Source organism: Macadamia integrifolia, unplaced genomic scaffold (assembly GCF_013358625.1).
Source record: "Macadamia integrifolia cultivar HAES 741 unplaced genomic scaffold, SCU_Mint_v3 scaffold553, whole genome shotgun sequence".
Taxonomy (NCBI): Eukaryota; Viridiplantae; Streptophyta; class Magnoliopsida; order Proteales; family Proteaceae; genus Macadamia; species Macadamia integrifolia.
In genome coordinates, this window is record NW_024870482.1 from 471,408 (window position 1) to 498,227 (window position 26,820).

General features: G+C 40.7%; 1 protein-coding gene across 1 annotated transcript; it reads right to left on the reverse strand.

Moving 5' to 3' along the window:
- Nucleotides 1–1,858: 1,858 nt before the first annotated feature.
- On the reverse strand, nt 1,859–26,016 carry LOC122069197 (tryptophan synthase beta chain 1). Its single transcript, XM_042633151.1, has 5 exons — nt 25,644–26,016; nt 25,037–25,393; nt 20,201–20,643; nt 19,989–20,083; nt 1,859–2,290 (listed from the first exon to the last, which is right to left on the reverse strand). The coding sequence occupies exons 1-5, from the start codon at nt 25,974–25,976 to the stop codon at nt 2,115–2,117; spliced, it is 1,404 nt and encodes a 467-aa protein (XP_042489085.1). The 5' UTR covers nt 25,977–26,016; the 3' UTR covers nt 1,859–2,114.
- Nucleotides 26,017–26,820: the final 804 nt, after the last annotated feature.

Consider the following 26,820-nt stretch of genomic DNA (forward strand, 5'->3'; position numbering starts at 1 on the left):
TGAAGAGCTAGTGCCCAAGAGAGGAGGTTGTATGATCGAACCCTATTGTATTTAACTGTGTGTGTAAAAGTAGGTGATCATTGGCTCTACTAGCGAGTAACTGGCCATTGGCCAGCAGTGCTCAACCCAACTCCTATTTATGCCTATGTGCTAAGAAGCATTCTTTTTCCATTTTCTTTCCCTCATACCGCATCAGCAAGATATGTCTGCATAAATCAAAACTCAAGAAGCTGAGGGATTTTGGGCATGGTAACATCAGTTGAATCCACTTGACATCCATTTGTTTCAATGTGAAACGGCAGAGAAGGAAATCTTCCTGTAAAATACGATTTTCAGTTATTTGTTTAGATGCAGATACAAAAATGACATTGACAAATAAGAAAATTTTATACTTATACTATATCATTTAGGGTCTGTTAAGTTTGTCTCGAATTCTTGACCCGTTTTGAAGATTGACCCGATCCGACATATTTTGGTGGCGACCCGAATGGGAATTTTTCTGAGATCTGTGATGGAAGCAGAGGGTATGGTTCGACCGGATCGACCGCGACCCGATGGGTCGAACCGCTATTTGGTGTATATATATATATATATAATGTACTGTTGCTTGTTGAGAGTCATTGTATTCTAAGGTTTTCACGAAGCTAGGGTTTCAGGGCGAGTTCTTCCTCGCCGCTGCTAGGGTGTAATCCTTCTTCTGCATAGTGAATCATCTTCTTCTTCGCCCGAGGACGTAGCACACCACCCTGGTGTGTGAACCTCGTTAAATCTCTGTGTCGTACGGATCTATTGTCTCTCTTTATCTCTGTGTCGTACGGATCTATTGTCTCTCTTTATTCGTGTTTCTTGGACTTCTTCTTCGCCCGAGGACGTAGCACACCACCCTGGTGTGTGAACCTCGTTAAATCTCTGTGTCGTACGGATCTATTGTCTCTCTTTATTCGTGTTTCTTGGAGTTTGATCTAACAGGGTCCATTTGGTTGCAAAGAGAATTAAAGTAAAACGAAAGGAAGTGAATTTTCAAACTAAAAAAAAAAAAAATTGTAATCATTACCCCCTATGACTATCACTAACTCCGAATCATTCCATATCACTTTCCTTTTCATCTAAAACTCCTTGGTATAAAATGCAAAATACAAATTATATGTCAAAAGCACCATTATTAAATACAATAAAAAATTTAAATAGTTTATACAATTACATGGTATCATATGGAATAATGATTACAAAATTTATTTTTTAAGTTTAAAAATTTCATTTCCCTTGTCTTTAAATTTTCCTTGCAATTGAAGATGGAAAATTTCACAATGAAAAAAAACAAGGCTTTGGGGTGGTATACTTGGGATTGAAGTAGAGTAAGTGATCACTTGAATGGACAAAAGAGGATATTGCAAAGCGATCATGGGGTGATTGGGTTTCCTGTTTTGCTTGAGTATCAATAAATCTGGGGATGTACCTAAAGAAACCCAGAAACCCACAGATCTCCGACTACACTTTGTAATAATGAGCAGAACCTCAGAGTGTGGTTATATAAATAGATATGAAGCTCTGAACCTCTCCGGTTTCTTCCTCTGACGGGTGGCAAAATGAGCAACTGTTTCCTAGAAATCAATTATTGGAGGGAAATAAATTCATGAACTATAATTTGAGAATTAAAACAATGTAAAATCCATGAGCTATAATTTTGGCAGTCTGGATTGCATCAGCCTTCCATGTTGCAGAAAAAAAACCATGATAGAGGCATACAAGGCTCAGCCGCCATGGACTTTGGACATGTTCAACCCTCCAGATAAACTTATACGCTGCCGAAAAACCGTAATAGAAGCATATCAGGCTCAGCCCCCATGGACTTTAGACATGTTCAACCCTCCTGATAAACTTATACACAGGTTACAATTCTATGTATTCATTATCACTTCTAGAAAAAAAAAAAAGGCAGATATATGGCAGTATAGATATTAGACCCTGTGGCAGCTAAAAACAGAATTACAAATCATAGAGTTGGAGAAATGTTTGACAGGATTCTACATATAACCCCCAAGGAAAAAAAAATGATGAAAGAAGTAAACCAAATTTTGATCAAAGTGGACAAGAAGCGAATAGTGACAAAATCTCTAGACCTGCAAATGTTTAATGGCTGTTTCAACGTCCTTATCACCTCTACCACTACAGTTCAACACCACCTTCGTCCCATTTGGCAGCATGGGGCATAGTTTCTCCAGATAAGCCAATGCATGAGATGTCTCCAAAGCTGGTATTATGCCTTCTAGTCGAGATAATCTCTTGAAAGCTGCAATTGTGCAACAAAGCCAAACAAATAAGAAAAAGCCCAAGATAATAACTATCTTTACTGACAAACCACCAACTCTATTTACACTCATGCACAGAGTCTAAAATCAAAGCCCAACGTGACAGGAAATTAATGTAATACTGTAATTGAATAATAAAAACAGTGCCAAGAACAGGGTCAAAATACAGAAAATATATTCCCAGATTTAGAAGAAATCACGTAGACAAAAATCAGATGGTTAGAATGATTCAAAACTCAGATCAAGTTTTCCTATTCAGAGTATAGAATAGTTTCTGAAAATTTCAGATTGATTTAAATGATGGATTAGCAGTTATGCAGCAATCCTAGTGATACTTGGGTAAGGGTATGACAGTAAATTCACAAGTCCGATCTTTAAACAAACAGTAGCATTGTATCAATCGATCGGAACTGAAGTTAAGAATTAAATCTCAGCAGCATACCAGAACAATAAATCGATACAATAACCAGAATTACACAAAAATCAAATCTGGATATAAAGGGCAGAATTGGAATAATGAAATAACTCCAGATCATCAGGTATGATCAAGGAGAATTTTTTATCAAGTTCTTCCTTTATGTTTTAGAACAACAACAACAACAACAACAAACTCAGCCTCATCCCAACTTAATGGAGTGGTTTCAGAGCAAGTTTTTTTGCTGCTGTTTGGGTGTAACCTCTCTTCTACATAGTGAAACATCTTCTTCACTCAAGGACGTAGCACACCACATTGGTGTGTGAACCTCGTTAAATCTCTGTGTGTTGTGCGGATCTGTGTTTGTTTATTTTCGTATTTGTTGGTGTTTGCTATAACACAAAATCATACTTGGGACAAAACCGAGACTGTGCATGTCATTCTTCACGACTTCGCCTATGATAATTTTAGGCCTGCCCATTGCTCTTTTAGCTCCTCCAACTATATATGATCACTCCCCCTTACTACGACGTCCTCGGGCCTCCTCTAAACATGGCCATACTACCTCAGGCGAATTTCACGAATCTTGTTGTTGATCGGGGCAACTCCCAAATCAGCTCAAATATGGTCATTCCTTACTTTATCCTTCATAGTTTTGCCGCACATCCATCTCAACATCCTCATCTCAGCTATACTTAGCTTCTCTATATGACACATCTTAACTGCCTAACATTCCGCCCCATATATCATGGTTGGGCGAACAACAATCCTATAGAATTTTCTTTAGGCTTTAAAGGGATACGCCAATCACATAACACTCCAAAAGCACCTCTCCACTTCATCCATCCCACTTTAATTCTTTGGTAAATATCATCCTCTATTTCACCACTTTTACTTATTGTTGAGCCCAAATATCTAAAATAGTTACTTTATGAAATCTTTGTCTCCTCAATTTTCACTGTTTCATTATCCATTGTAGGGTGGCTGAAATTACACATCATATACTCCGTTTTCGATCTACTAATCTTAAATCTTATTGCTCTCTTTTTTTCTTTTGTAAAGACGGAAAAAGATATACTATTTTCTCTCCTATTTAGTACGCGATAAACCTCTAGTTTCCAAGTTTGATCTCTATAACTCCAAGTTAGTGTTGATCCCTGCTTTAGTCTCATCAACTAAAATGATGTCATCGGTGAAGAGCATACACTAGGGGACCTCGTTTATAATGCTCTTGGATAACTCATCCATGATAAGCTAAAATAGATAGGGGCTAAGGCTGATCCTTGATGTAGCCCAATCATAATTGGGAATTCCTTGCCTTGACCTCCAATAGATCTCACGCTAGTCACTATACCCTCATACATGTCCTTAATTATCTCCATATACATACTCGACACCTTTCTTTACTAGCACATGCCAAATTAGATCTATAGGAACTCTGTCATATGCTTTTTTTATGTCAATAAAGACCATGTAGAGATCTTTATTGGGTGCTCTATAACTTTCCACGAGCCTCCTCAATAGGTAGGTAGCATCCGTCGTGGATCTACCTAGCATAATCCAAATTGGTTCTCCGAGATCTTAGTTTCTATTCTCAAGCGGGCTTCAATAACCTTGTCCCATAGTTTGATGGCCAAATTTACTAAAGTGTAATTCAAGTAAAAAAAAAACCCTTACATATGAATTCTAGATCATAATAGAAATTACAGATTATTCAGAGCACTTACTTGGTTAATGGAGGAGAAGGCGGAGGAATAATAATAATAACAATAACCCCTGGACACACCGCAAGGTTGTTGAATGGATTAAACACCAACTAACCTTGATCAAACACAAGGTTCCTTGACCGAACACAAGGGATTCTTCACACAAGAAGGAGAGCAACAAAGATAGCTTTTCATTAATCACAATTCTCGTACAATGGTAGGGCTCATTACAAACTTATATAAAAGACTCAAAAACAGACTTCAACACTAGAAGGGAAAAGCTTAACCCAATCCTTAACTAATAAAATAACCTAAATTGATTAAAAAACTGATTCGATACAAGATTGGACTTATAGAATCCTAATCCAGCCTAACAAAACTCCTTACAACAATTAAAATAAAGAAATACAGCATAGTCGTCAAGGCGTCGCCTAGGCGTCCAAGCTAACCACCTTGGTTACCTAGGCGTCGCCTTGTGGACACCTTGAGTCAGTCCAAGGTGGTCACCTTTTGTCACTTTGTAATATATATATATATATATATTTACATTTTCCACTTTTTAGCCCTAATTCTATTTTCTATATTGATTGGCTGGTGTATCTTAATTCTATACATGCACATACATGTTAACAAGCCTATAAAAGAAAATAACTATTCAACTTCAATAAAAGCCTCGATATATTCCTAGCTCTTTTTTTTTTTGGGGGGGGGGGGGGAACGAGATAGTAGAGATTAAACCACTATCTCTGACAACTTTCTTCCATTGATTCCTGCTCGGTGATTCTGGTTGGCAAGCAAGGTTTAAGATCTTGATCTCGCCCCTAATCTCGCTAAGCTAAAAAAGAGAGATCTGGCGAGACCTCGCCGAGATCTTGTATTTTTCCCGGTCGACTCGGTGGTTGGTCTCGGTGGCCATATGATCTTTGTAGCCTCTGAACGTTGCCATTTACCCTATTTTAGGCCTTCTAAACATAGTGGATTCATCAGTTTTTTAAAAACCAAACTGTAGACACCCAATTTTGTCACCCTTCCCCAACAATGACGATACACAGATCTTGGTTGCGACTTCTCATTTCTAGTTGACAGAGATGCAGATGACTGAGATTCCCTTACCCAACCAATCCCTGCTTACCCAAACAAAATTCCAGAACCATATGCGGGAGAGAAAAGGTCCAAATTTTGACTTTTCATATACGGAGGAATCCGGTCCAATGTGACCGTACAGATGGATAGTGCTCCGAATTACGATTCCAACGATATATGGTGCGTCAAAATCGGATCAGCGGATCTCCCACAATCATTCCCGAAATTTGTCCCCCATATACGTACCCAGCAGTCCACCTGCAACCATCCACTTGTGACAGCCACCCACCTGCGGCCCTGTACAGAGCCGTAAGGCCCTATCTAGGGCCATACCCCCTGTTTTGTGCCCTTCGCGCCCCCGACAGCTACTAAACACCTTTGTCTGCTGCTTGGTGCTCGTTAACTGTCCTGCACTCCCACATTTGCCCAGAACATCCCACCGGCGATCGGAATTTTCTGTTAAAAATTAGATTTTGGGAAAAGACCCCCCCTTTACCCACTTGTGCGCTCCACACACTCGTGCTACTATACCAAATATATTTTCACCTTTTTGGGTGAGGAGAAGTTTCCCTTTACCTCTTTAAAAAAAAAATCTTTTCACCTTTTTGGGTGAAGAGAAGTTTCCCTTCACCTCTTTAAAAAAAAATATCTTTTCACCTTTTTTTGACAACAAAAATAACTTTTCACCTTTTTGGGTGAAGAGAAACTTCCCTTTACCCCTTTGGCCCAAAATATCTTCACCTTTTTGGGTGAAGAGAAATTTCCCTTCACCCCTTTGGCCCCCAAAAACACTCTAAATACCCCTTCCTTTGAAAAAGAACCCACTTACCATTTTCTAGTCTCTTTGCGAAGACACTTTCTCTCTCCTAAATCCCCTCCTCCTATGAGGTGTTTCTAGTCTTCAAGAGATCTTCGTCAAGATTCGAAGTGTTCTTTGGATCTTTGAAGTATTCTTTGGGCCTTCGAAGCACTTCAATCATCTTTTCCAAAAATATTTTTTTTTTTCAAAAATCCCAACCGAACCCCTACCGAAGTGCCAACCTGACTTTTCCCGGAAGTAGCCTATCCCTAGCGGAAGCTTTGCCGAAGTTCCGACCGGACTTTTCCCGGAAGTAGCCTATCCCTAGCGCAAGCTCTACCGAAGTTCCAACCCGACTTTTCCCGGAAGTAGCCTATCCCCAGCAGAAGCACTACCGGAATCAACAACCCAAAAGTAACCAACTCTAAGCCGGACCTCTGTCCGCACACTACCACAATCAGCATCTCTCAAAACAGGAAGTTGGAGGTCAAGACCATCTTTCCCTGAGCCGGGAGAATCTACAAGAAAGTCCGAGCCAACCAGGGGCCCACCCCTCTTGACCCAAAATAGGGGTCAAATCCAGGTACAATCTCTCCTCATTTAGCGCAATATAGATATTTAATTAATTTCGTTTTAGTGTACATAAATAGTTAATTTTATTTAATGTACATATGTTTGATAATTTAGCCATCCATGCGGAATAAAAATAATTGTGGAAAATGTTCGTTCTTAAGAATTTAGTAGGAAGACCGGTTGAACTAAGTAGATTGGGTGCCTAAAACCTTCCCAATTCTACAACTTGACTCTTTCCCCGAATCTCTGGACCAGATGGACTTTCGGGCCCTTTTCTCCGGAATTGAGCCCATCCCTGGGTTTTGGCCCATAAACCTAGGTGGCGGCGACTCTAACCCTTTTTTTTTTTTGCATGATCCCAATCCCTTGTATTGGACCATCATCAAGCCCTGTCTTTATGACGAACCCAACACACCTGCGAAATAGGCATCCACATATTTTCGAGTGGCGATACGACGGTGTGAGGCCCGCAGAAGCACACACAACCAACACTTTCCTTATCCTTTAAATGCAAGAAGGGCCCGAACGGAAACCTTCCCCCGACGAGGAGAGAGTGATCAATTCACTGGCCGATACCCTCACAGTGGCGACTCTGCTAGGGAATTGTCAAGCTTCCGATACTAGATGCTACCTCTAAATGCAAGAACATTTTCCACCACATCTGTTTGAAAACATGTTTGGCTAACCCCATGTTTGCAATTGTATTCGCTAACCGCATCATGCATCGTGCTCGAAGTGAAATCATTTAACGAGGGACTCCTTGTCATGCCCGCACCCTCGGGGAGGTTCGTGCACTTTATGAGAGCACTCTGAGAGCAAATGGTAGCCATTTCATGTACAAGGGTGTGGGATATTGTTAAACGGCGAGGATGTTCGTAATTGTGCCAGCACCCTCGGGGAGGTTCGTGCACTTTATGACATTCTGAGATCGAATAATGATATTCCCACACCACACTTTTGCACACAATCACTCACGATTCCACCACCCCGTGGCCAGTTGCTTAACCTCGTGTGTAGTCACAAGTAATGGGCAAGGAAGTCACCCCCTTGATCTCGTACCTATGGGTATATCAAAAGGATCATGCACTTTGCGTATATAGATCCTGGCAAGGAAGCCTTGTCGGTCCTATTGCATCCACTGCATGCTCGCATCATGTAGGAAATAGATGGAGAACGCTAGGAACGCCACAAGCTGATCTGTAGAATTTGTATGCGGTCTTGAAAAGGAATTTTCCTATGATACATTCTAGTCATAAAGAAATGTTCTCCTAAGTGGGTTTCGGATAAAAGGTGTCCTTCCTCCTTAGAAATGAAATATGGATGATTTGGCATACGCAATCTGGGCTGATTTTTGTCAAAACCCCGTAAAATGCCGAATTATCTAAAAGACCCGAGGAAACTAGGAGGAAGGTCACCTAGTGGGGTACGATTAAGGAAAGCATGACTTTATCGACAAATAATGTCTTAATAGGGATATTTTGGTCAAGTCATTTGTGTAAATCTTACACTTATGACATTGAGTGGACTAGGGGCATCAACCCCTACCCACTCCCTATCATTAAGTGGACTAACTTTGGATGGCCTATTGGTTGATAATTGAGTGGATGAATAAACAAAAGCCTGGGAATACAAGAATCCTAAAATAAGCCAATTTTTGGTTCAGGCACAATCCCACACCTCAAATATTCCGCGCAGTCAATTTGGACATGTCAGAGTAATCGGTTGACTCGTTTAAGTCCAGTGTCACCTACGTCGTCTCTTCAAGATAGCTTATTTCCAAGTGATTGTATTCTGGTACACATGGATCCGGCAGTCATGAAAGCTCCTGATCAAGCATGGGTTCACCCCGTCGAGACATTGAAAGCTGAGATCATTGAACTCAAGAATGGGTTAGCACAAGTGCTCCACTTACTTCGGAACCCTCCCAAGGTTGACCCTACTCCGATTACAGGAGAGAGATCAGAATAGGCTCACGGGGCATTGTGGAACTTCCTACAGGGTAGAATCAGGAGAGCCAGATGTGGCCAGGCCCCGGTCAAGGAGGAGTTTCACCCACCCGTCAGAATGGTCAGCGAGGAGCTTACTCCAAGGATGGTGATTGATGATGAAGAAGAAGAAGAGTTTGCAGCACACGTCAGAATGGAACCTCTCGAGACGAAAAGGGAGAGGAAGCTCAGAAAATAGTTAGAGAAGCTGGAGGATCTGATCCGAATTGGGAAAAGTCAGGACAGTCAGATAGAAGATTCTAATGAGATAAGCTTTTTCTCTGTAGCAAGGATTCCCGAGAAGTTCAAATGGCAAACTGATAGGTTCGATGGGGTCTGGGGATCCTAAAGCTCATTTGAAGGTCTTCCTCAGCATCGCCAAGTCCTGGCAGCTAGCAAAACCAGATTGGTTAGGCATTTATGTTGACATTATCAGGTCCAGCTTTGAGATGGCTAACACAGTTAGAGTCTGCACAAACACAGAACTGGGCAACAGTGGTGAAAGCCTTCACCAAGCAATACTCTTATAACACAAAAGTGGATGTGAAGTGGCGAGAGCTAGAGACTTTAAGGCAACAGCCTAGGGAAGGATTCACTGCTTTCCTTATGAGATTCAGGGATAAGGCCGCCAACATGGCAGAGCGACCTTCTGAAGCAGAGCAAGTGGAGATGTTGATTGAAAATATGTCCAAAGTATATTATGATGTCCTTTATTATCAACATTTGCAAACCTTTGAAGCATTGATAGCCACTGGGACACGTATTGAGAACAAAATCCTACGGGAAGCACAATACCTTGGGACTCCTCAGGATAGAGGAAAGGGTGCAAAGGTTGGACAAGGGAAAGGCCCTGAAACCAATATTGTCAGTTCAGCCCAACAATCAGTAGCAACCATCTCTCCATCACAACCATTTGTGATACAGGCAGATGTTCAGGCTCAGAAGCCCCCTCGTCAAAGAAGGCAGTTTTCAGACTTAGGAATGCCAATAACAATAGTGTGAGAAATTAAAGAAGTAATGGTTATTGGGGACAGTGGCTCCGAGGGTGATTCCCACTCCTCTCCCACCTTGGTATCGGGATCATGAGTATTGTGCCTACTATACGCAGAAGGGGCACTCCACAGAGAGGTGCCTAGGGCTACAACATGTAGTACAGGATCTAATCGATAACGGAACTATTGAAGTTAAAATCAAGCAGTCTCCCAATGTTACCACCAACCCGCTCCTAGATCATGGTACATTCACTAATTTAGATGACGATGAATCCACAGAAAGTGACCCCACTCAACTCATTGAGCCTAAAAAGCAAAAGGGTCGTCTGACCACCCATGATTATTGGAAGATCATGGGGCAGAGAGGCAAAACCTTGAGACTTCCCAAGGAAGAGAAGTCATTAGAAGAAGAAACAGGGAGTGAAGAGCAAATGTCCACCTTTCCTCCTTCATCACCAACCCCTGTTGAGAAGTCCATTGCTTCATGCAGCTTACCACACCAATCATTTTCCCTATATTATCCAGGATTGAACCTTCCATCATCATCCTACCAACCTTTACCTCCATCCAACTATCCTACTGCTTACATTGAACCCCAATAATCATCAACCTCCACCTCTACAATATTATCACCCTCTACAACACCATCAACCTTTACCTTACCCTTAGAAACCCCATCTCCATCTTATCATACTCCAGCTCCATCTTATCATTCACTATCTCCATCAGGATACCCTACCTCTCATATCACATCATCATCATATCACCCTGCCTCATATCATTCATCAACCTCATATGATTCTCATTCCCAGGGTTCAATCCATGACCCAAAACGAGGATGGATTGGTGGATATGATTGGAAGGATATGCAAGTATTGCCTGACTCTCCAAAAATGACTTAATCTTCGGGTTCGGTAAATGTTCTCGAGGAAGTTCAAGCCATGGACCCCAGACCCTTAATTCAGTCAAGGTCATCATAAGAAGACAATTCAAAGATAGCTGAGGAAGTTAAAGATGATCTCCTCAGGGCAGTCATAGCATTATCAGTGGGAGAATAGATTAAAGAGCACACTTCCCTAATCTACATAGGGAGCAACACAGAAAAGGATGAGTCAGATCTAACCCGGCTTCGAGCTGATGACAACGGGTCAAACCCCATAGAAATCCTCCGATCCATACATTCCAAGTATTACAAACGATTGGATGCATGAGAGTTTGAGGGCCATGAGGAGGAATCAGATGAGGAACCCATTGAGGGGGATGTCACTGAAGAGAGGATGACGACGACGATGACGATGACGATGACGACAATAACGATGACGATGACTATGGGGCTGAGTGTGAGGAAGATGAGAATTACAGTGATGATAATTATCCAGACTGGGATGATTACCTCGGGCCATGAAACCAGGATGTGGATGACGAGTCTGAATATTACTCACCCGAGCATCAAACTTGTTACTCAGTATATGCTATCGGTGGTGATGACTTGATAGTTGATCCAACTGATGGTATTCTTCCCACCCTCTGCATGGAAGGGGATGATTCCATATCAGATTTAAGAAATAATGATGAGTCGGAAGAATAGGAAAATGTTTTCATATGCAAATTGAACTCCATGATAGATATGGAAGAAAAGCTATGTGATGTATACTCACAAGTGGGGAGGATACAAGAAAGAGTGGAAGAAATTGACCACATGCTTGGTGACCACAATGAGCAGTTGAATGACCTGGAGGAAATAGGGCCAGAGGACACATTTGCAGAAGCAGTAGATGCCGCATTCCAGTGTCTTTCCAATGCAGTCAAGAAATTGCGAGCCAGGACTCGATATTTGCGAAGGAACCCGACTTCCCACTCCGATCCGAGAAGGGGAGTCCGTAGATGATCCAATGGTTGGAATAATCACCATTACAGATAGTGACGATGAGGATCAATACCCCATTGAAATCATTGTAAAGAAGCCCGCCAGGGTGATAGAGACCAGAAGTGGGAAAGATTACAAGGGCAAGGCCCTAGCAGTGGAGAAACCCAGCAGGCATGAAGCAAGTTCCAGTGGCTTGAAGAAGGAACCGGAGAATCCAGTTTTGGCTCAGCTAAAGAAGGCTCAGGCCAATATCTCAATCTGAGGATTGTTGATAGCCTCTCCCTCTCATCGTGAGGCGGTGTTGAAGTCCCTCACTCATGTGCAAGTACCAATTGAGATAGATCCAGTGCAGCTCTCCCACATAGTAGGGGCAACATATGCAATGAAGTCTCTTGCATTCTCAGATTCTAAAATTCCCAGTAAGGGGGCTTCTCACAACAAAGCTCTATACATAATTGTGGATTGCCTTGATAAGACCGTTCCTCAGGTTCTCATAGACAATGGGTCTGCTTTGAATGTCTTACCATTGAGATCGGCCAACAATATCGGCGTCAACATAGAGAAGATGAAGGCATCAAGCCAAACGAAAAGGGCTTATGATAACACCAAAAGGGAGATTCTGGAAGCGCTTACCATAGCTGTGATAGTTGGCCCAGCAAAGTTTGATGTGGACTTCCAAGTTATTGACATACCGGCTTCCTTCAACATGCTCTAAGGAAGGCCCTAGTTACACCATGCAAAAGCAGTGCCGTCCAATCTCCATCAAAAGGTCAAATTCCTACATGGATAAAAGGTGATTGTTGTCTCAGGAGACCCTGAAGTGGTCAATACCTTGGCAAATATAAAGGAGAAGCGTAGACAGATGAAGTCCGCCTTGGTGGATTTGAAATAGAAGGGACTTGTGCTGTGCTCGCAAAAGGGACAGTTGAAGAAAACATCCCAGTTGAGTACATCTTTGAGTCCTGCAGTGGGCCGGATGACGAAGAACATGCAATACTTCCCCGGCATGGGATTGGGAAAGTATGCACAGGGGATATCCAAATTGCCAATCGCCTTGCAAACAAGGGAAAGAACGGGTTGGGATATGTTCCTCCAAACAAAAGAAAGAATTTCAGTGGGTCGAAGGGCCACAGAGTATTGAAGATGACCAGGAAGATATCAGCCACATACTACCCTACTCTTAATGGGTACTTTGTGAAGGAAGGAGAAGATTTCCCATTCTATGGGAATGTTGAGCCATGGTTTGATGAAACCGCTGCTAAGATGCAACCAGGGTTTGAAGTGTTCTTCCAAGATGAGTTCGACTGGGTAACTCATGAGATGGAACAGCTACAAGTCAAAAGAAATGATCAAGAGAGCTGCATTACTGGAATAACTGAAGTTGTACTGATTGAAAATGGTCTTCCAGTGGCAATCCTACAACTTTGATCCGATCAAAAGACCCGCCGAGCCCTCGGATTCTCCTGAAAAGAGAGTGGGAGAAGAAGATAAGACTCGCCTGGAGTTTACGCCTTCCCACTGATCTGAAGATTCACATCTATTCTCTCCTACAAGAACCTCGAGCTCAGGAGCTCCATAACCTCAAGCCTAGATCTTTCCGAGGAAGAAGTGTCTATGCTAAGCAAAGAAGAGCACAAAGGATGACGGTCGGCATATACTGTGCTCGAACCAACTGCAACGGGAAGACCTGTGAAAGTGGTCAAAGGTGTGACCAAGGAACAGGGATGGCCTCGCTCAACAGGCTCAAGAAGATGGATTACATAGAAAGGGGGCTGAGCAGCCTTGACCGCTTTTCTCCCCTCAGCAAGTTTGGCTTCAGGGAATATGAGACCAGCCAAATGACATTTGGCCCAAAGAAGAAACAAGACAGCCACAGCACAGTAGAGGAGATAGCATTGATCAGCCTGGAAGGAAAAGAAGACATCCCTTTGCCTCACCTCCTCATCCACCAGTCCATTGAACCTTTTTTGAACTGGACAAGCATTGGAGAGGACTTCAAGTTCACCCATGCTACTGAGACAACCGGCCTAAGTACCACTGATAATAGCATTATTAAGTCAGTTGTTAAGTTTGTTGTTGAAACTTCTGCATCTATTGGTGAGTCAGTTGCCCCTCTTGAGGGAAGTCATGAGTCCATATATGTCGAGTTTATTACTCCTTCATTCATGAATGAAATTTCCAATTCCGAGTATGAATTGCCTCCTTTTTTCTGATGATGATCTTAATCAATATCATAACTTAATAAAACAATGCAAACCAAAGAAAGCCCAACCCATCCATGAGGATACCCGAGTTATTAATTTGGGAACTGACTAATGCCCTCGAGAGGTAAAAATCGGTAGCACCCTAGAAGATGAAGAAGTGGAGCAGATGATCAGCCTCCTGAAGGAGTTTGTAGAAATTTTTGCTTGGTCGTATGAAGATATGCCTGGAATTGACCCCAACATTGTACAGCATTGCTTGCCGACTTACCCTGGGGCAAAGCCCATCAAGCAGAAGCTCAGAAGGATGCGTCCTGAATGGAGTGAGAAGATCAGAGAAGAAGTCATGAAACAGTGGAATGCAGGGTTCTTACAAGTAGTAAAATACCCTCAATGGTTGGCCAACATCATACCAGTTCCGAAGAAAGATGGAAGGGTACGTATGTGCGTGGATTTTCGAGATCTCAACCAAGTGAGCCCGAAAGATGACTTCCCATTGCCTCATATTGATGTATTGGTCGACAGCATTGCAGGACATGCCTTGTTATCATTTATGGATGGTGCGAAACCTTGTAAATGATGGTTCGGTCTTAACATCTTTTGCAAGAATGGTACGAAACCCTGTAAACAAGAATCGGACACTAACATCTTTTGCAAGAATGGTGCGAATCCCTGTGAACATTGGCTCGATACTAACATTTTCTGTAGGAATGGTGCGAATCCCTATAGGTAATGACTTGATACTAACATTTTTTGTGGGAATGGTGCGAATCCCTACAAACAATGACACAAAACCAATGAATCAGGTATGATTCTAAACTTTGAATAGTTAGAAGAGACTACCTGTTGCATTTTCAACTCCGTTATTGTTGAGCAAGATGATGGCAGTACATGCTTTGGGTGACAAAATGTGGTCGTTCTTTTCTTTGCCCTTCGACAGACACCAAATTTTGTCACCCTTCCCCAGCAATGACGATACACGGATCTTGGTTGCGACTTCTCATTTCCAGTTGAAAGAGATACAGATGACTGAGATTCCCTTACCCAACCAATCCCTGCTTACCCCAACAAAATCCCAGAACCATGTGCAGGAGAGAAAATGTCCAAATTTTGACTTCGCATATGCAAAGGAATTCGGTCCAATGTGATCGTATGGATGGATAGTGCTCCGAATTACGATTCCAATGATATATGGTGCATCAAAATCGGACCAACGGATCTTCCGCAATCATTCTCGGAAGTTGTCCCGCATATGCATACACAGTCGTCCACCAACAACCGACCACCCCCAGCCATCCACCCATGACAGCCACCCACCTGCGGCCCTATACAGAGCTGCAAAGCCCTGTCCAGGGCTGTACCCCCTGTTCTGTGCCCTTCGCGCCCCCGACAGCTGTTGGACACCTTTGTCTGCTGCTTGGTGCCCGCCAACTGTCCCACACTCCCGCATTTTCCCATAACATCCCACCGGCGATCGAAATTTTCTGCTAAAAACTGGATTTTGGGAAAAGATCCCCCCTTTACCCGCTTGCACGATCCACACGCTTCCACTAGTGTACCAAATATCTTCACCTTTTTGGGTGAAGAGAAGTTTCCCTTCACCTCTTTAAAAAAAAATATATCTTTTCACCTTTTTGGACAACAAAAATATATTTTCATCTTTTTGGGTGAAGAGAAGTTTCTCTTCACCCCTTTAGCCCAAAATATCTTTTCACCATTTTGGGTGAAGCGAAATTTCCCTTCACCCCTTTGGCCCATAAAAACGCTATAAATACCCCCTTCCTTTGAAAAAGAACCCACTTGCCATTTTCTAGTCTCTTTGTGAAGAGCACTTTCTCTCTCCTAAATCCCCTCCCCTATTAAGGTGTTTCTAGTCTGCAGAGAGATCTTCATCAAGATCCAAAGTGTTCTTCAAGCCTTCAAAGCACTTCAATCATCTTTTCCAAAAATATATTTTTTTCAAAAATCCTAGCCGAACCCCTACCCTTCGTGCCAACCCGACTTTTCTAGGAAGTAGCATATCCCTAGCGGAAGCTCTGCCGAAATTTTGACCCGACTTTTCCCGAAAGGAGCCTATCCCTAGCGGAAGCTCTACCGAAGTTCCAACCCGACTTTTCTCGGAAGTAGCCCATCCCCAGCGGAAGCTCTACCGGAATCAACAGCCCAAATGTAACCAACCCTAAGCCAGACCTCTGTCCGCACACTACCACAGTTAGCATCTCTCAAAACAGGAAGTTGGAGGTCAAGACCATCTTTCCCTGAGCCGGGAGAATCTACAAGAAAGTCCGCGCCAACCAGGGGCCCACCCCTTTTGACCCAAAATAGGGGTCAAATCCAATTATAATCTCTCTCCTCATTTAGCGTAATGTAGATATTTAATTAATTTCGTTTTAGTATACATAAATAGTTAATTTTATTTAATGTACATATGTTTGATAATTTAACCATGCATGTGGAATAGAAATAATTGTGGAAAATATTAGTTCTTAAGCATCTAGTAGGAAGACTGGTTGAACCGGGTAAATTGGGAGCCTAACACCTTCTCAATTCTACAACCTGACTCTTTCCCCGAATCTCTAGACCAGATCGACTTTCGGGCCATTTTCTCCAGAATTGGGCCCACCCCCGGGTTCATAATCTTAGGTGGCGACTCCAACCCTTTTTTTTTTTTGCATGATCCCAATCCCCCGTATTGGACCATCATCAAGCCCCGTCTTTACAACGAACCCGACACACCAGCGAAATAGGCCTCCACGTATTTCTGAGCAGCGATACAGCAGTGCGGGGCCAGTAGAAGCACACACAACCAACACTTTCCTTATCCTCTAAGATAAAGAGAGAGGAGAGAGGGCCCGAACGGAAACCTTCCCCCGACAGGGAGAGAGTGATCGATTCGCGGGCCGCTACCCTCACATAAACCTAAAATGATACTTTGACTTCGTACCCTACGTAAGTAGTCTTCAAATATTCGGACCCTAGGCTAATATGTTGTATTTCACAATCCACATTCCACACACGACACATCTAATACTTTTAGCAGTTAGAACACATATAATCAATTTAAAAAGTGTAAATATTTATAAGAATTTAAAAGACATTATAGATAATTACTTAATTGTTTAACATTTAACATTCATGACTGATGCTGAGTCACATTCACATACATTGAAATGACATATTATAAGCCACATAGCTACATAGACATAGTACATATTACATAACACATGTAGATATATTACATGTAGTGTAGGAATGAAGTTAGGCAGGAAAAAGCACCAAAATCCCATCAACAACGTTTTTTTTCTTCTTCAAAGTGTAGCGACAGGTGAGTTTTGGGCTGTTTCTCGACAAAATGTGGTCGAGAGGTGGCAAGATCTCGATCTTGAGATCTTGGTCAAGATATGGTTGATTTTGTATATCGCCAATCATCTGTCTCAAAAAACCTAAAAAGAGAGATATTAGCGAGATCTTGCCGAGATCTTAAACCATGCTGGCAAGGTATGTAAACAGTTATCTTTCTTCTTCTGTTTTTTCGACTTTTCGTCGTCGTCTTCTGTTTTTTCTATTTTTCTTCTTCCTCTACTGCTTCCTCTCTCTTTTTTAAGTCAATTATGGCCTTGTGGGTAAGTGGCTGGGTTCTTTTTTTTTTTTTGGCTGCTTCTGGGTTGTGAGTTCTTTGTATTTTTTTTAACCTTACCGAGCCTGCTTCTTCTTCTGAGTGCTGTTCTGGGTTTTTTCTCTTACTCATTCTAAATTCAAGATATATTTTACGTTATGGTTAAGAAAAATCAATTCAATCAATTATTCAATTGGAGTTTCAATTCATGATATATTTTGTGTTATGGGTTCTTTTTTTCTTGTCTGGCTGTGGTTTTGTTTTTGGTGATATTATCCCATTCGAGCAGGTTTTCTGTCTCTCTATTACTTGGCTGCAAAATCATTAGTTGGGTTCTTGAAACAATTTTCGAGATTTTTTTTTTCTTCTGAAATTTGAATGTTATACAAATTGTGTTACTTCTTATTTATGTGGATTTATACAACTGTAACAGAGACCTCATTTCAGTATGCCATTCAGGTGTCCCATCAATCTCTTGTTAAAGTTAAGTTCATGGTTAAGAGATTTTAATAATGGAGACCAACAGTAGTGATTAACTCAATTTAGTCATATTCCAAATATTTTTGATGACTTGATGAGTCTGTCGATTTTTTATGACTTGATGTTGCTTAATATTGATTTTTCACGTTATAGGGGATATATTGTAGCATATTAAATAATGTTAGAAAATAGGAAAAATAAAAAAAAAATAATACATGGGCGCCTATGCCTAATCGCCTAAACGCTTAGCCACCCCTCCACCAGCTTGGAACACCTTGTCACCTTGACAACTACGAATTTAGACACTTAACTAACTAATCCTGTATGCCTAACTTCTACCCATATTATATGCCCATCAAAGCAGCCCATTACAAAGAAAATCCATTGGACAAAAAACCCAACACATATATAACCCAACCCAAAGCTTATTTCTAATAAATAACCCATTTAGGTGACTAATCTGCATAAGAAACTCAACTGTTTTCTGGCAAGCCCTCATCAACAAAAGAGCTACCAAAGGTCCAGTTGTACTCAGGCTTAGAGAACATAAAGTAATTCTGATTTTTCAATGTTTATTCATAGCTTCCAACATTATACAGTTTTCAAATAGGATCCTGTAAGTCTCTATTTATTCAACCCACACAGTCATAATACTACATATCCAGAAGATAGCCCATGGCTTGCCAACATAAGCACCAACTCACATGAGTAACATCTTCACAAATTCAAGAGATAAAGTTGCAAACCACAAAAGGTGGACACAGTAAAATAAGATAGGACAGTTTTTAAAAACGATCCAAGTGAGATAGTAAACAATGCTATGTACTAGATACATCCTACACAAGGATGGAAAAGCTCCTCTTTGTAGATTATGGCCCAGGCCCTAAATTCCCAGCATCTCACACCCCAAAAGTTGACTGATGCTGAACCAGAGACTTCAGGATCATTGGATTATAACACCAAAAGTTCATCAAGAAATTAGTTAAGAAATGATTATCCTGCAGGAAATTTTCATCAATAGCGAAGTATAGCCAACAAAAGGGATCTTAATTTTGTCGAAATTAATTTTTTCGAGATGCCCTGGTAAAAACAGATTATTTATGTGCTTTCTTTGGAGGAGAGAAGACAGGCATTGTGCATGCAGTTTTTACAGTCAGAAAATAACAACATCAAATTTTCAAGCAACAAAGTAAAAGCCTCAACAATGATTAGGATTCTGAATTATTCAGTCAACCTCTGTTCATTCCTCTGCTCCAGTCACTTATGCCAAGCCTGAGCCTTGTTTTGTGGTTATTTAGCTGAGCCTGAGCTGAGTCATGGTCGGCCCACCTCACTAGAAGCTTCAGCTTATACTCAAAGCGAAAAGCTCAGCACATTAACCACCATCCAACCACATATCAAGCTAGTTTCTACAAGCAGATGGGCATTGAACAGAAAGAACCACATATATGATGTTTTGGCATGGCATCTCACTCTACCCATAACAGACCAACATCAAATATAAGCAGAGGGACAATAATCTTTTGAAGGCAATTTAAACTTTACCCAAAAAAAAAAAAAAGAAAAAAAAAGAAGGCAATTTAAAGCTGGTTATCTGTCTGATTTCCTCTGTTAGAGGTTGGCCATGCAGGCTATCAAACTTTATCTGGCAAGCTAGGTCATTAAGAATCTTGAAACATCCCACGCCAGTAGAAGCCATGATTAGCCAACTCCATAGCTGATTCTCTAGCTAAGGAATCTGTATTAAAAGAGGCTACGCATTTTCTATGTGCAAGTAATTCTTTATCATTCATATATTGCTTATCAAATTTTCTCCCATGTTCCAAGAGAAGGTGCTTCTTGTTCAGTTTGCCCTCGGGGTCTTTGCGGTGAAGTGTTTTCATCATCCCACCGTGGGGAGGAAGAGGGGGGGGGGTTACTAGCTTGCAGAAAATTATCCAGATCTAACGCATATGTACGTACCTTCCAGTGCCTCTTCATCAGTGACGCTATAGTATTCAGCACGCCCAATATCTTTCAAGAAACTATGCTCTGGTCCAACCCCAGGGTAATCCAACCTAATGTCACCCAGCATTCATTTACAATCGCCACATAAATCAAAAGCAGAAAATAGTAGCACAAAATAAACAGAATGAACCAATGGAATAGGTAGACAATAAGTTTTTATTTTTTACCCGGCACTTATAGAATGCGGCTCAATTATTTGTCCATCATCATCCTGCAATAAATAGCTCATAGCTCCATGCAACACCCCTACCTCCCCTTTTGTCAAAGTAGCAGCATGCTTACCACTATCTACACCAAAACCAGCAGCCTCCACACCAATCAACCTAACATCTGCATCATCAATAAACTCATGGAATAGCCCCATTGCATTTGAACCTCCACCAACACAAGCAACTAGTACATCTGGCCTGCCACCCCATTTCTCCATAGCTTGTTTCCTTGTTTCTTTCCCAATCACAGCATGGAAATCTCTGACCATCATAGGGTATGGATGAGGTCCAGCAACAGAACCCAGAATGTAATGGGTTGACTCAACATTAGTTACCCAGTCCCGTATAGCCTGTGATGTGGCATCCTTCAGTGTGGCGGCCCCAGAATGGACAGCTCTAACCTACATTAAACCCCCCCCCAAAAAAAATATGAATAATTAAATTAAATAAAAAAAAAAAAAAGAACAGACAATAAAACTGTAAACAAGTAAGCAATCAACTTGCACATGAAAAAGAGACAGTATATTCACATATCACCTTCTCAGGTTGAGCAAGGTAACAGAATTTACATTAGGAACCCACAAGGAGGTAAACTACTGGGACTACGATTACCAAAGTTAATTCATTTGTAAACTATTGCGACTATGATTACCAATATGTATTACGTATTAAGTGTGACTATGATTACCAATATGTATTAAGTATTAAGTTAATAATGAAGAATCAACCAGGAAGGTCAAAACATACAATTCATGGACAAAAAAAATTCAAGACTCTAATATCACTGAACAATAGTAGTTTTCTGAGGCAATTTAACTATAAGAAGGGCAAAAAAAATGTGATGGGCAGAATACCTAGAGTGTCATAAACTTTAGTGATACAGCTAATCTAACACATTAGCCAACAGAAGGCATATTTCAGATCAGTATAACTTGGATTGACTTACTAGTGCAGTTTTTATCACAAATTCAAAATTTCATGTAGATTGGCTTTGATTGCCAATTTGGTGACCGTGCATGCATTTACAGATTAGAGACTCAAGCACTTCAAAGGAAAATTCAGAAGAAGTCTTTTTATGTAGATCAAGATTATCTGAGATTGAAAAGTGTTATTTCTATGTAATCTAGATATTGATGTCCATAAGAATGAAAGCCCTATAAAAGACATAAAAGAACCTAAATGAACAAATCCAAGAAACTAAGTGGTTTGACTTGGAAATTTTTATGAAATGCTATTCCCAATCTTTTGTGACTAGCTGCGATCATTCGTGCTTCATTGATTAATTCTAAGTCAATCAGACGGACTCATGGACAGTAGTCTGTGGGGTCCTTCCGTCAAAACAGAAGCAATCAGTTGAGTCTTTTGTTTTGCAACCAACCATGGAAACTGACGATCTTCCGTGCATGGAGAAATTACTGTTCCGCACTAGTGATGTTTAACTCATTGATTAAACATTTAATGCATCACTTGGACTCTAACTAACTTTGGGGAACTCTAGACATCTTAAATGATGTTAATAAGCTCTGACATCTAGTTTTTCTTGGAACTAAGATTAGGTCTTGAACATTTCAGATGATTTAATACTTCCCATTAGATTGAAACTGAAACGGTTTTGTTTTTGAACTTGAATATTTCCCACCTTAAGAAGACTGTGTTTGACTCTTAACAACTAATTTAATGGCTAGTCGGTTGCCTATAAAAAGACTTGAGTCATTTGAAACAAACATAAGATATATAAAGCTTAAAAGAATATAATGTTTTGAAAAGGAAAAGAATTTCCTCTGAGAATCATTTGAGCTTAAACTGGTTCAACACCTGGCTTGTAAAGAAGTCTGCACTGTATTTGTAAGCTTGAAGAAGCTCATTGTTGTACTGTGTGTACAAGTGCGAAATCCTTAGCCGATGGTCCAAGTACTCAATCTGAGGGACTGTGATTGGGTTTGAAGGAAATCCTTAGCTAATGTGGTTTGGGTGCTCAATCCGAGGGACTGTGATTGAGTTGTGAAAATCCTTGGCCGGTGATTTGGGTACCAATCTGAGGGACTGTGATTGGTTGTAAGGCTTGATTCTTGCCGTTTGGAAAGGAAACCCCATAGTCGAAGAAATCCTTGGTCCAATGGATCTTGGTTCCAAATCACTCCAAACTGCTTGAGTACTCCATTGTCTCTTACTCTATCTCTCCTTTGCTTTCCTACTTGCTTCTTTTATTTACACTTTACTTTAATTATTCTCCAAATTTAAAAATTAGTTGATAGTAAAAAGCAAGAAAAGTAGTTTCCCAATTCAGCCCCTCTTGGGTGTTGCCATTCGATCCCACAATATGAAATTCATTGCATATGCCTTTTTTTTTTGGGTGAATTTTTTTTTTATTACCCTACATGAACACATGATTCCGATAAGCAACACTCAGAATGATTCCGAAATTCATTGCATATGCCTTACATATTTGGTACAAGAAAGGTTTTGAAGGTGCCTCATACAGATTTCTAACAGGTGATTATTCTGAATACAGCTACATTGAATGTTGATCTAACCAATCTAGACAGTCCACTTCATAGAGGACCCTTAGGATTGGCCACTTGTCAAGTTTCAAAATCCAGGTCAATTGCATGGGCCAAAATGTGTGCAGAATCCAATTATAATTTCAATAGCGAAGCAGAAGGCTTTATGTTTCCAAATAGGCAGTGCCTCAGGGCTGACGTATAACACAAGTAGAGTGTCGTTCGACAAAATATGAAGCCCTTTTGGACTGCTCAAGAACCATTTAATTCCATAAAGAAAAATGACAATCTTAGTAAACAAACAGATGGTCTCTTCAAATGCACAGAATTCTCAATGGTTGCTAAGGATTACCAAATGCAGGTGATATTTTTACTAATCCAACTGCTAGAAAGATATTTCATTAATATATATATATATATATATATATAGAGAGAGAGAGAGAGAGAGAAATTTAAGAAATATTGGCATGAAAGCAATAGAAATACCACGCAATGGTGATTTCGCAAAAAAAAAAAAAAAAAACACTCACAAGACTGCTGATCTGACCTTCCCCCGCCCCCAAAAAAACAAGTGATTAGGTTGTTTGCTTTTTGGGTTAATCCTATAGTCATCGAATATCATGGCCTTGAGCAGTACAGCCTTGCCTTAGCCTTGACTTGTTTATGTGCTTGGGTTACACATGGTGGCAGGTGCATGGGTTTGGTTAGTAGTAATGTTACGTGGGTTAGTATTGTGGTGTGAATTAGTTAAGTTGAGAGTGTTGGTTATTATTATCGTGGGAGTATTTTATTTAATTATGAAGTAATGGGATTATATTAGGTCTTTTCTAGTAGTGGGAGGAACGGTTATTGCAACCAATTGAAATTCTCTTTAAATATCTTGTTATCAATGAAATAGTTAGACTTGGATAAATTGGTTCCTACATTTTCTCTCTTGTGAGAAAAGGGGTCAGGCTTCCTCCGCAAAGCCAAGAGGCCGGCTGCCTCCTAATTAGCCAAAAATCCTCATTCTCTCTCTCTTGTGTACGCAACATCTGGTATCATGGTATCAGTGCATGGTCACTCCTACGACTATGGGTACGAAGATGGAGATCATCGAAGCCATGTGGTAATCCATTCAGGACATGATGGCGATCTCCAACAAGATGACTAAAATTTGTCACCGTGTCCAACATAATTTGTCTGAGTTGAGGAAGGAGACAAGGAAAGAAGCTCATTGTCAAATTCATGAAATCTTATTAGACGAGCCCAAGGAACCTAGAAAGGGTTTGAGTTTGAACAAAATCATTGTCGTTATGGAGGATCCAATTACGGCAAATTCCCTTGTTAAACATCATAAGTAAAGTGCTCAAAAATCTTTCTTGGTGAAGGGCAGTTTGATTTTGTCAGGTTCTTTCTCAAGTTTGTGAGATTTGACTTACCTAAATTCAATGGCGAAAAAGACTCCACCAAGGTTTGGGATCCTGGTGGTATTTCCTTTTTTAAAAAAAAATCCTTTTGTACCTTATCTCCCTTGAGGACAAGGACAAATTTAAGGAGGGTGGAATGTTATGAGTGTGGGTTACACAAGGCTGCAAGTGCATGGGTTTGGTTAGTAGTATGTTACGTGGGTTAGTATTATGGTGTCAATTAGTTAAGGATGTTGGTTATTATTATCATGGGAGTAGTTTATTTAATTATGAAGTAATGGGATTATATTAGGCCTTTTCTAGTAGTGAGAGAAACAGTTATTGTAACCCATGCACATAACATGACCCTGCAATTTACCTAAGGTCCAAGGGATTTAAGGTCTATATGGGATTAATGTTAGTTTCCATTTTAGAAAGTTGTATTCTTTATTTTAGTAGTGTTTCTAGAGGGTGGACCTTGGTGCAACTATAAAGTTTCTCCATTATGACCAAGTGGTCACGAGTTCGACTTAGGAAACAGCCTCTCCGCAAAGTGGGTGTAAGGCTGCGTACATTATGACCCTCCCCAAACCCCGCCAGCCTCGTGCATTGGGTACTCCCTTTTTTCCATAAGGGTTGGATAGATTTACTACAATCCATCCATAGTTTCTATGCTGGTTTTCCTACTGCTGGTTTTAGTTTCAACGATTTTGCTTGGGATTCCTAAATCTACTATGTTGTTAAAATGAATCCATGAAAAGAAATTCTCTGTTGCAAAAGAAGATAGAGATTGAACAAGAGTAATTGATGGCTCAAATCAAGATACAGCTAAACATTAAAGAAGAAATACTAAAACGTTCAAACCATTAATAGATAGAATAAATTAATTAAGGGTGATAGCAAACCTCAGCCCCAAGAAGTTGCATTCTAAAAACATTAAGGGATTGCCTCTCCATGTCTTGAGCACCCATGTAGATAACGCACTGCAAACCGAACCTAGCACATACAGTAGCTGTTGCAACTCCATGTTGACCAGCACCTGTCTCAGCAATTATGCGTTTTTTTCCCAAGCGCTTGGCAAGCAGAGCTTGGGCGATTGCATTGTTGATCTTGTGAGCCCCTGTGTGATTGAGATCTTCCCTCTTCAAGTATATGTGAGGCCCTTCACCATTAGGGAGCTTATAGTGCTCTGTGAGCCGCTCCGCAAAGTAGAGAGGGCTTTCCCGCCCAACATAGTCCCTCAAAAGTCCATCTAATTCTTTCTGCAATTAAATAAGTCACCACTAAAAATCAAAATAACGAAATGGGCCAGCAACAAAAACCAAAATACCAAATGCAATGAAATTCATGTGTTTGAAATTACTAATTCAAAGGCAACCCAAATAAAATCATCAAAATCGAAACTTTTAGTTGCTGACAAAACTAATCAATAATCAGTCACGAAATTGGAAAAGAGGAAACGGTAAAAGAATAAAGTCATAAAGTCAAAAAAATACGATTGAATGAACAAACCTGGAATTCCTGATCCCCTGCAAGTGACCGGAACGCTGACTCGAGCTCCGTGAGAGCATACATTAGGGTTTCCGGTACGTATTTCCCTCCAAACTTCCCAAACCGACCGAACGAATCCGGTCTCTGAAAATCCTTCGGTTTCTTCTCTTTCACCTCCATTTGAGCTGATTCACTGGTCATAACACAGGAAAAAGAAGCAACTTTAATGGCAGAAGAAGAGCCAGACTGGAATTTCTCAATTTTGAAGGGAATCCGAGGATGAATGGAGGAAGATAAGCAAGACTTGTAAAGGGACGTTGAGTTTCCACAACTGGGGCTGGAGGAAATCGCCATTTGAGAACTGAGATAGTTTAAAGAATAGTTACTACTTACTTAGAGAGGATGGAAATCCTCGCCAATTCTTGGACTAAATAATGGCAATATCGTAATAATCAGAAAATCGGGGCATCACGTGGAGATGTGACCCATCGTGTGTGGATTGTAAAAGGATCACGAGCAGGGAGAATTGGACGAAGGTTCTTGTCGGAAGTCAATTTATGCGGCTCCGCAACCTACGTAAGATGATACAATTGGGTCCCACAACGGTCACTGCCTGACCGTCGCCATCATTTATGATTGTTGAATTTAGACCGTTGATTTCATACATTTGTGAAAACTACGTTTGGTAAACATTTTCTGAACGCTACTTGGTACTTCTTTCAGGCATTGCAATTTACAAGTGACTGTAACATCGTTTCAACTTTCAAGTATCCGTATCGTGAATCGGTCGTATTGTATTGATATATTTGATTGATTTGGAGTAATTATTCATATCGTTTAAAAGGTAAAATAATATATTTTTATTAAAACATAGCCGGAAATGCATTTAAAAAAAGATAATTTACAATATCCTCCTTAGATATTATTATTATTATAAGAACATTCCCTCTATTTCATCTAATTAGACTCATACATTTTACCGTTTGTCATTGTTAAATAAAGAATTAAAATAATCGTTATACCCCTCCCTATTAACCGTTAACCCAAGGTTAATTAATGGTGTTTCCTCTGTCGCCGGAATCACAGAAGAAAAGCCCGTATATGTCAATATTCTGTACGACCTCCTCAACGGCGACGGCTTTGACTGCGGCAGTAGAGATTTAACGAGGTTCACACACCAAGAAACATGAATAATAAA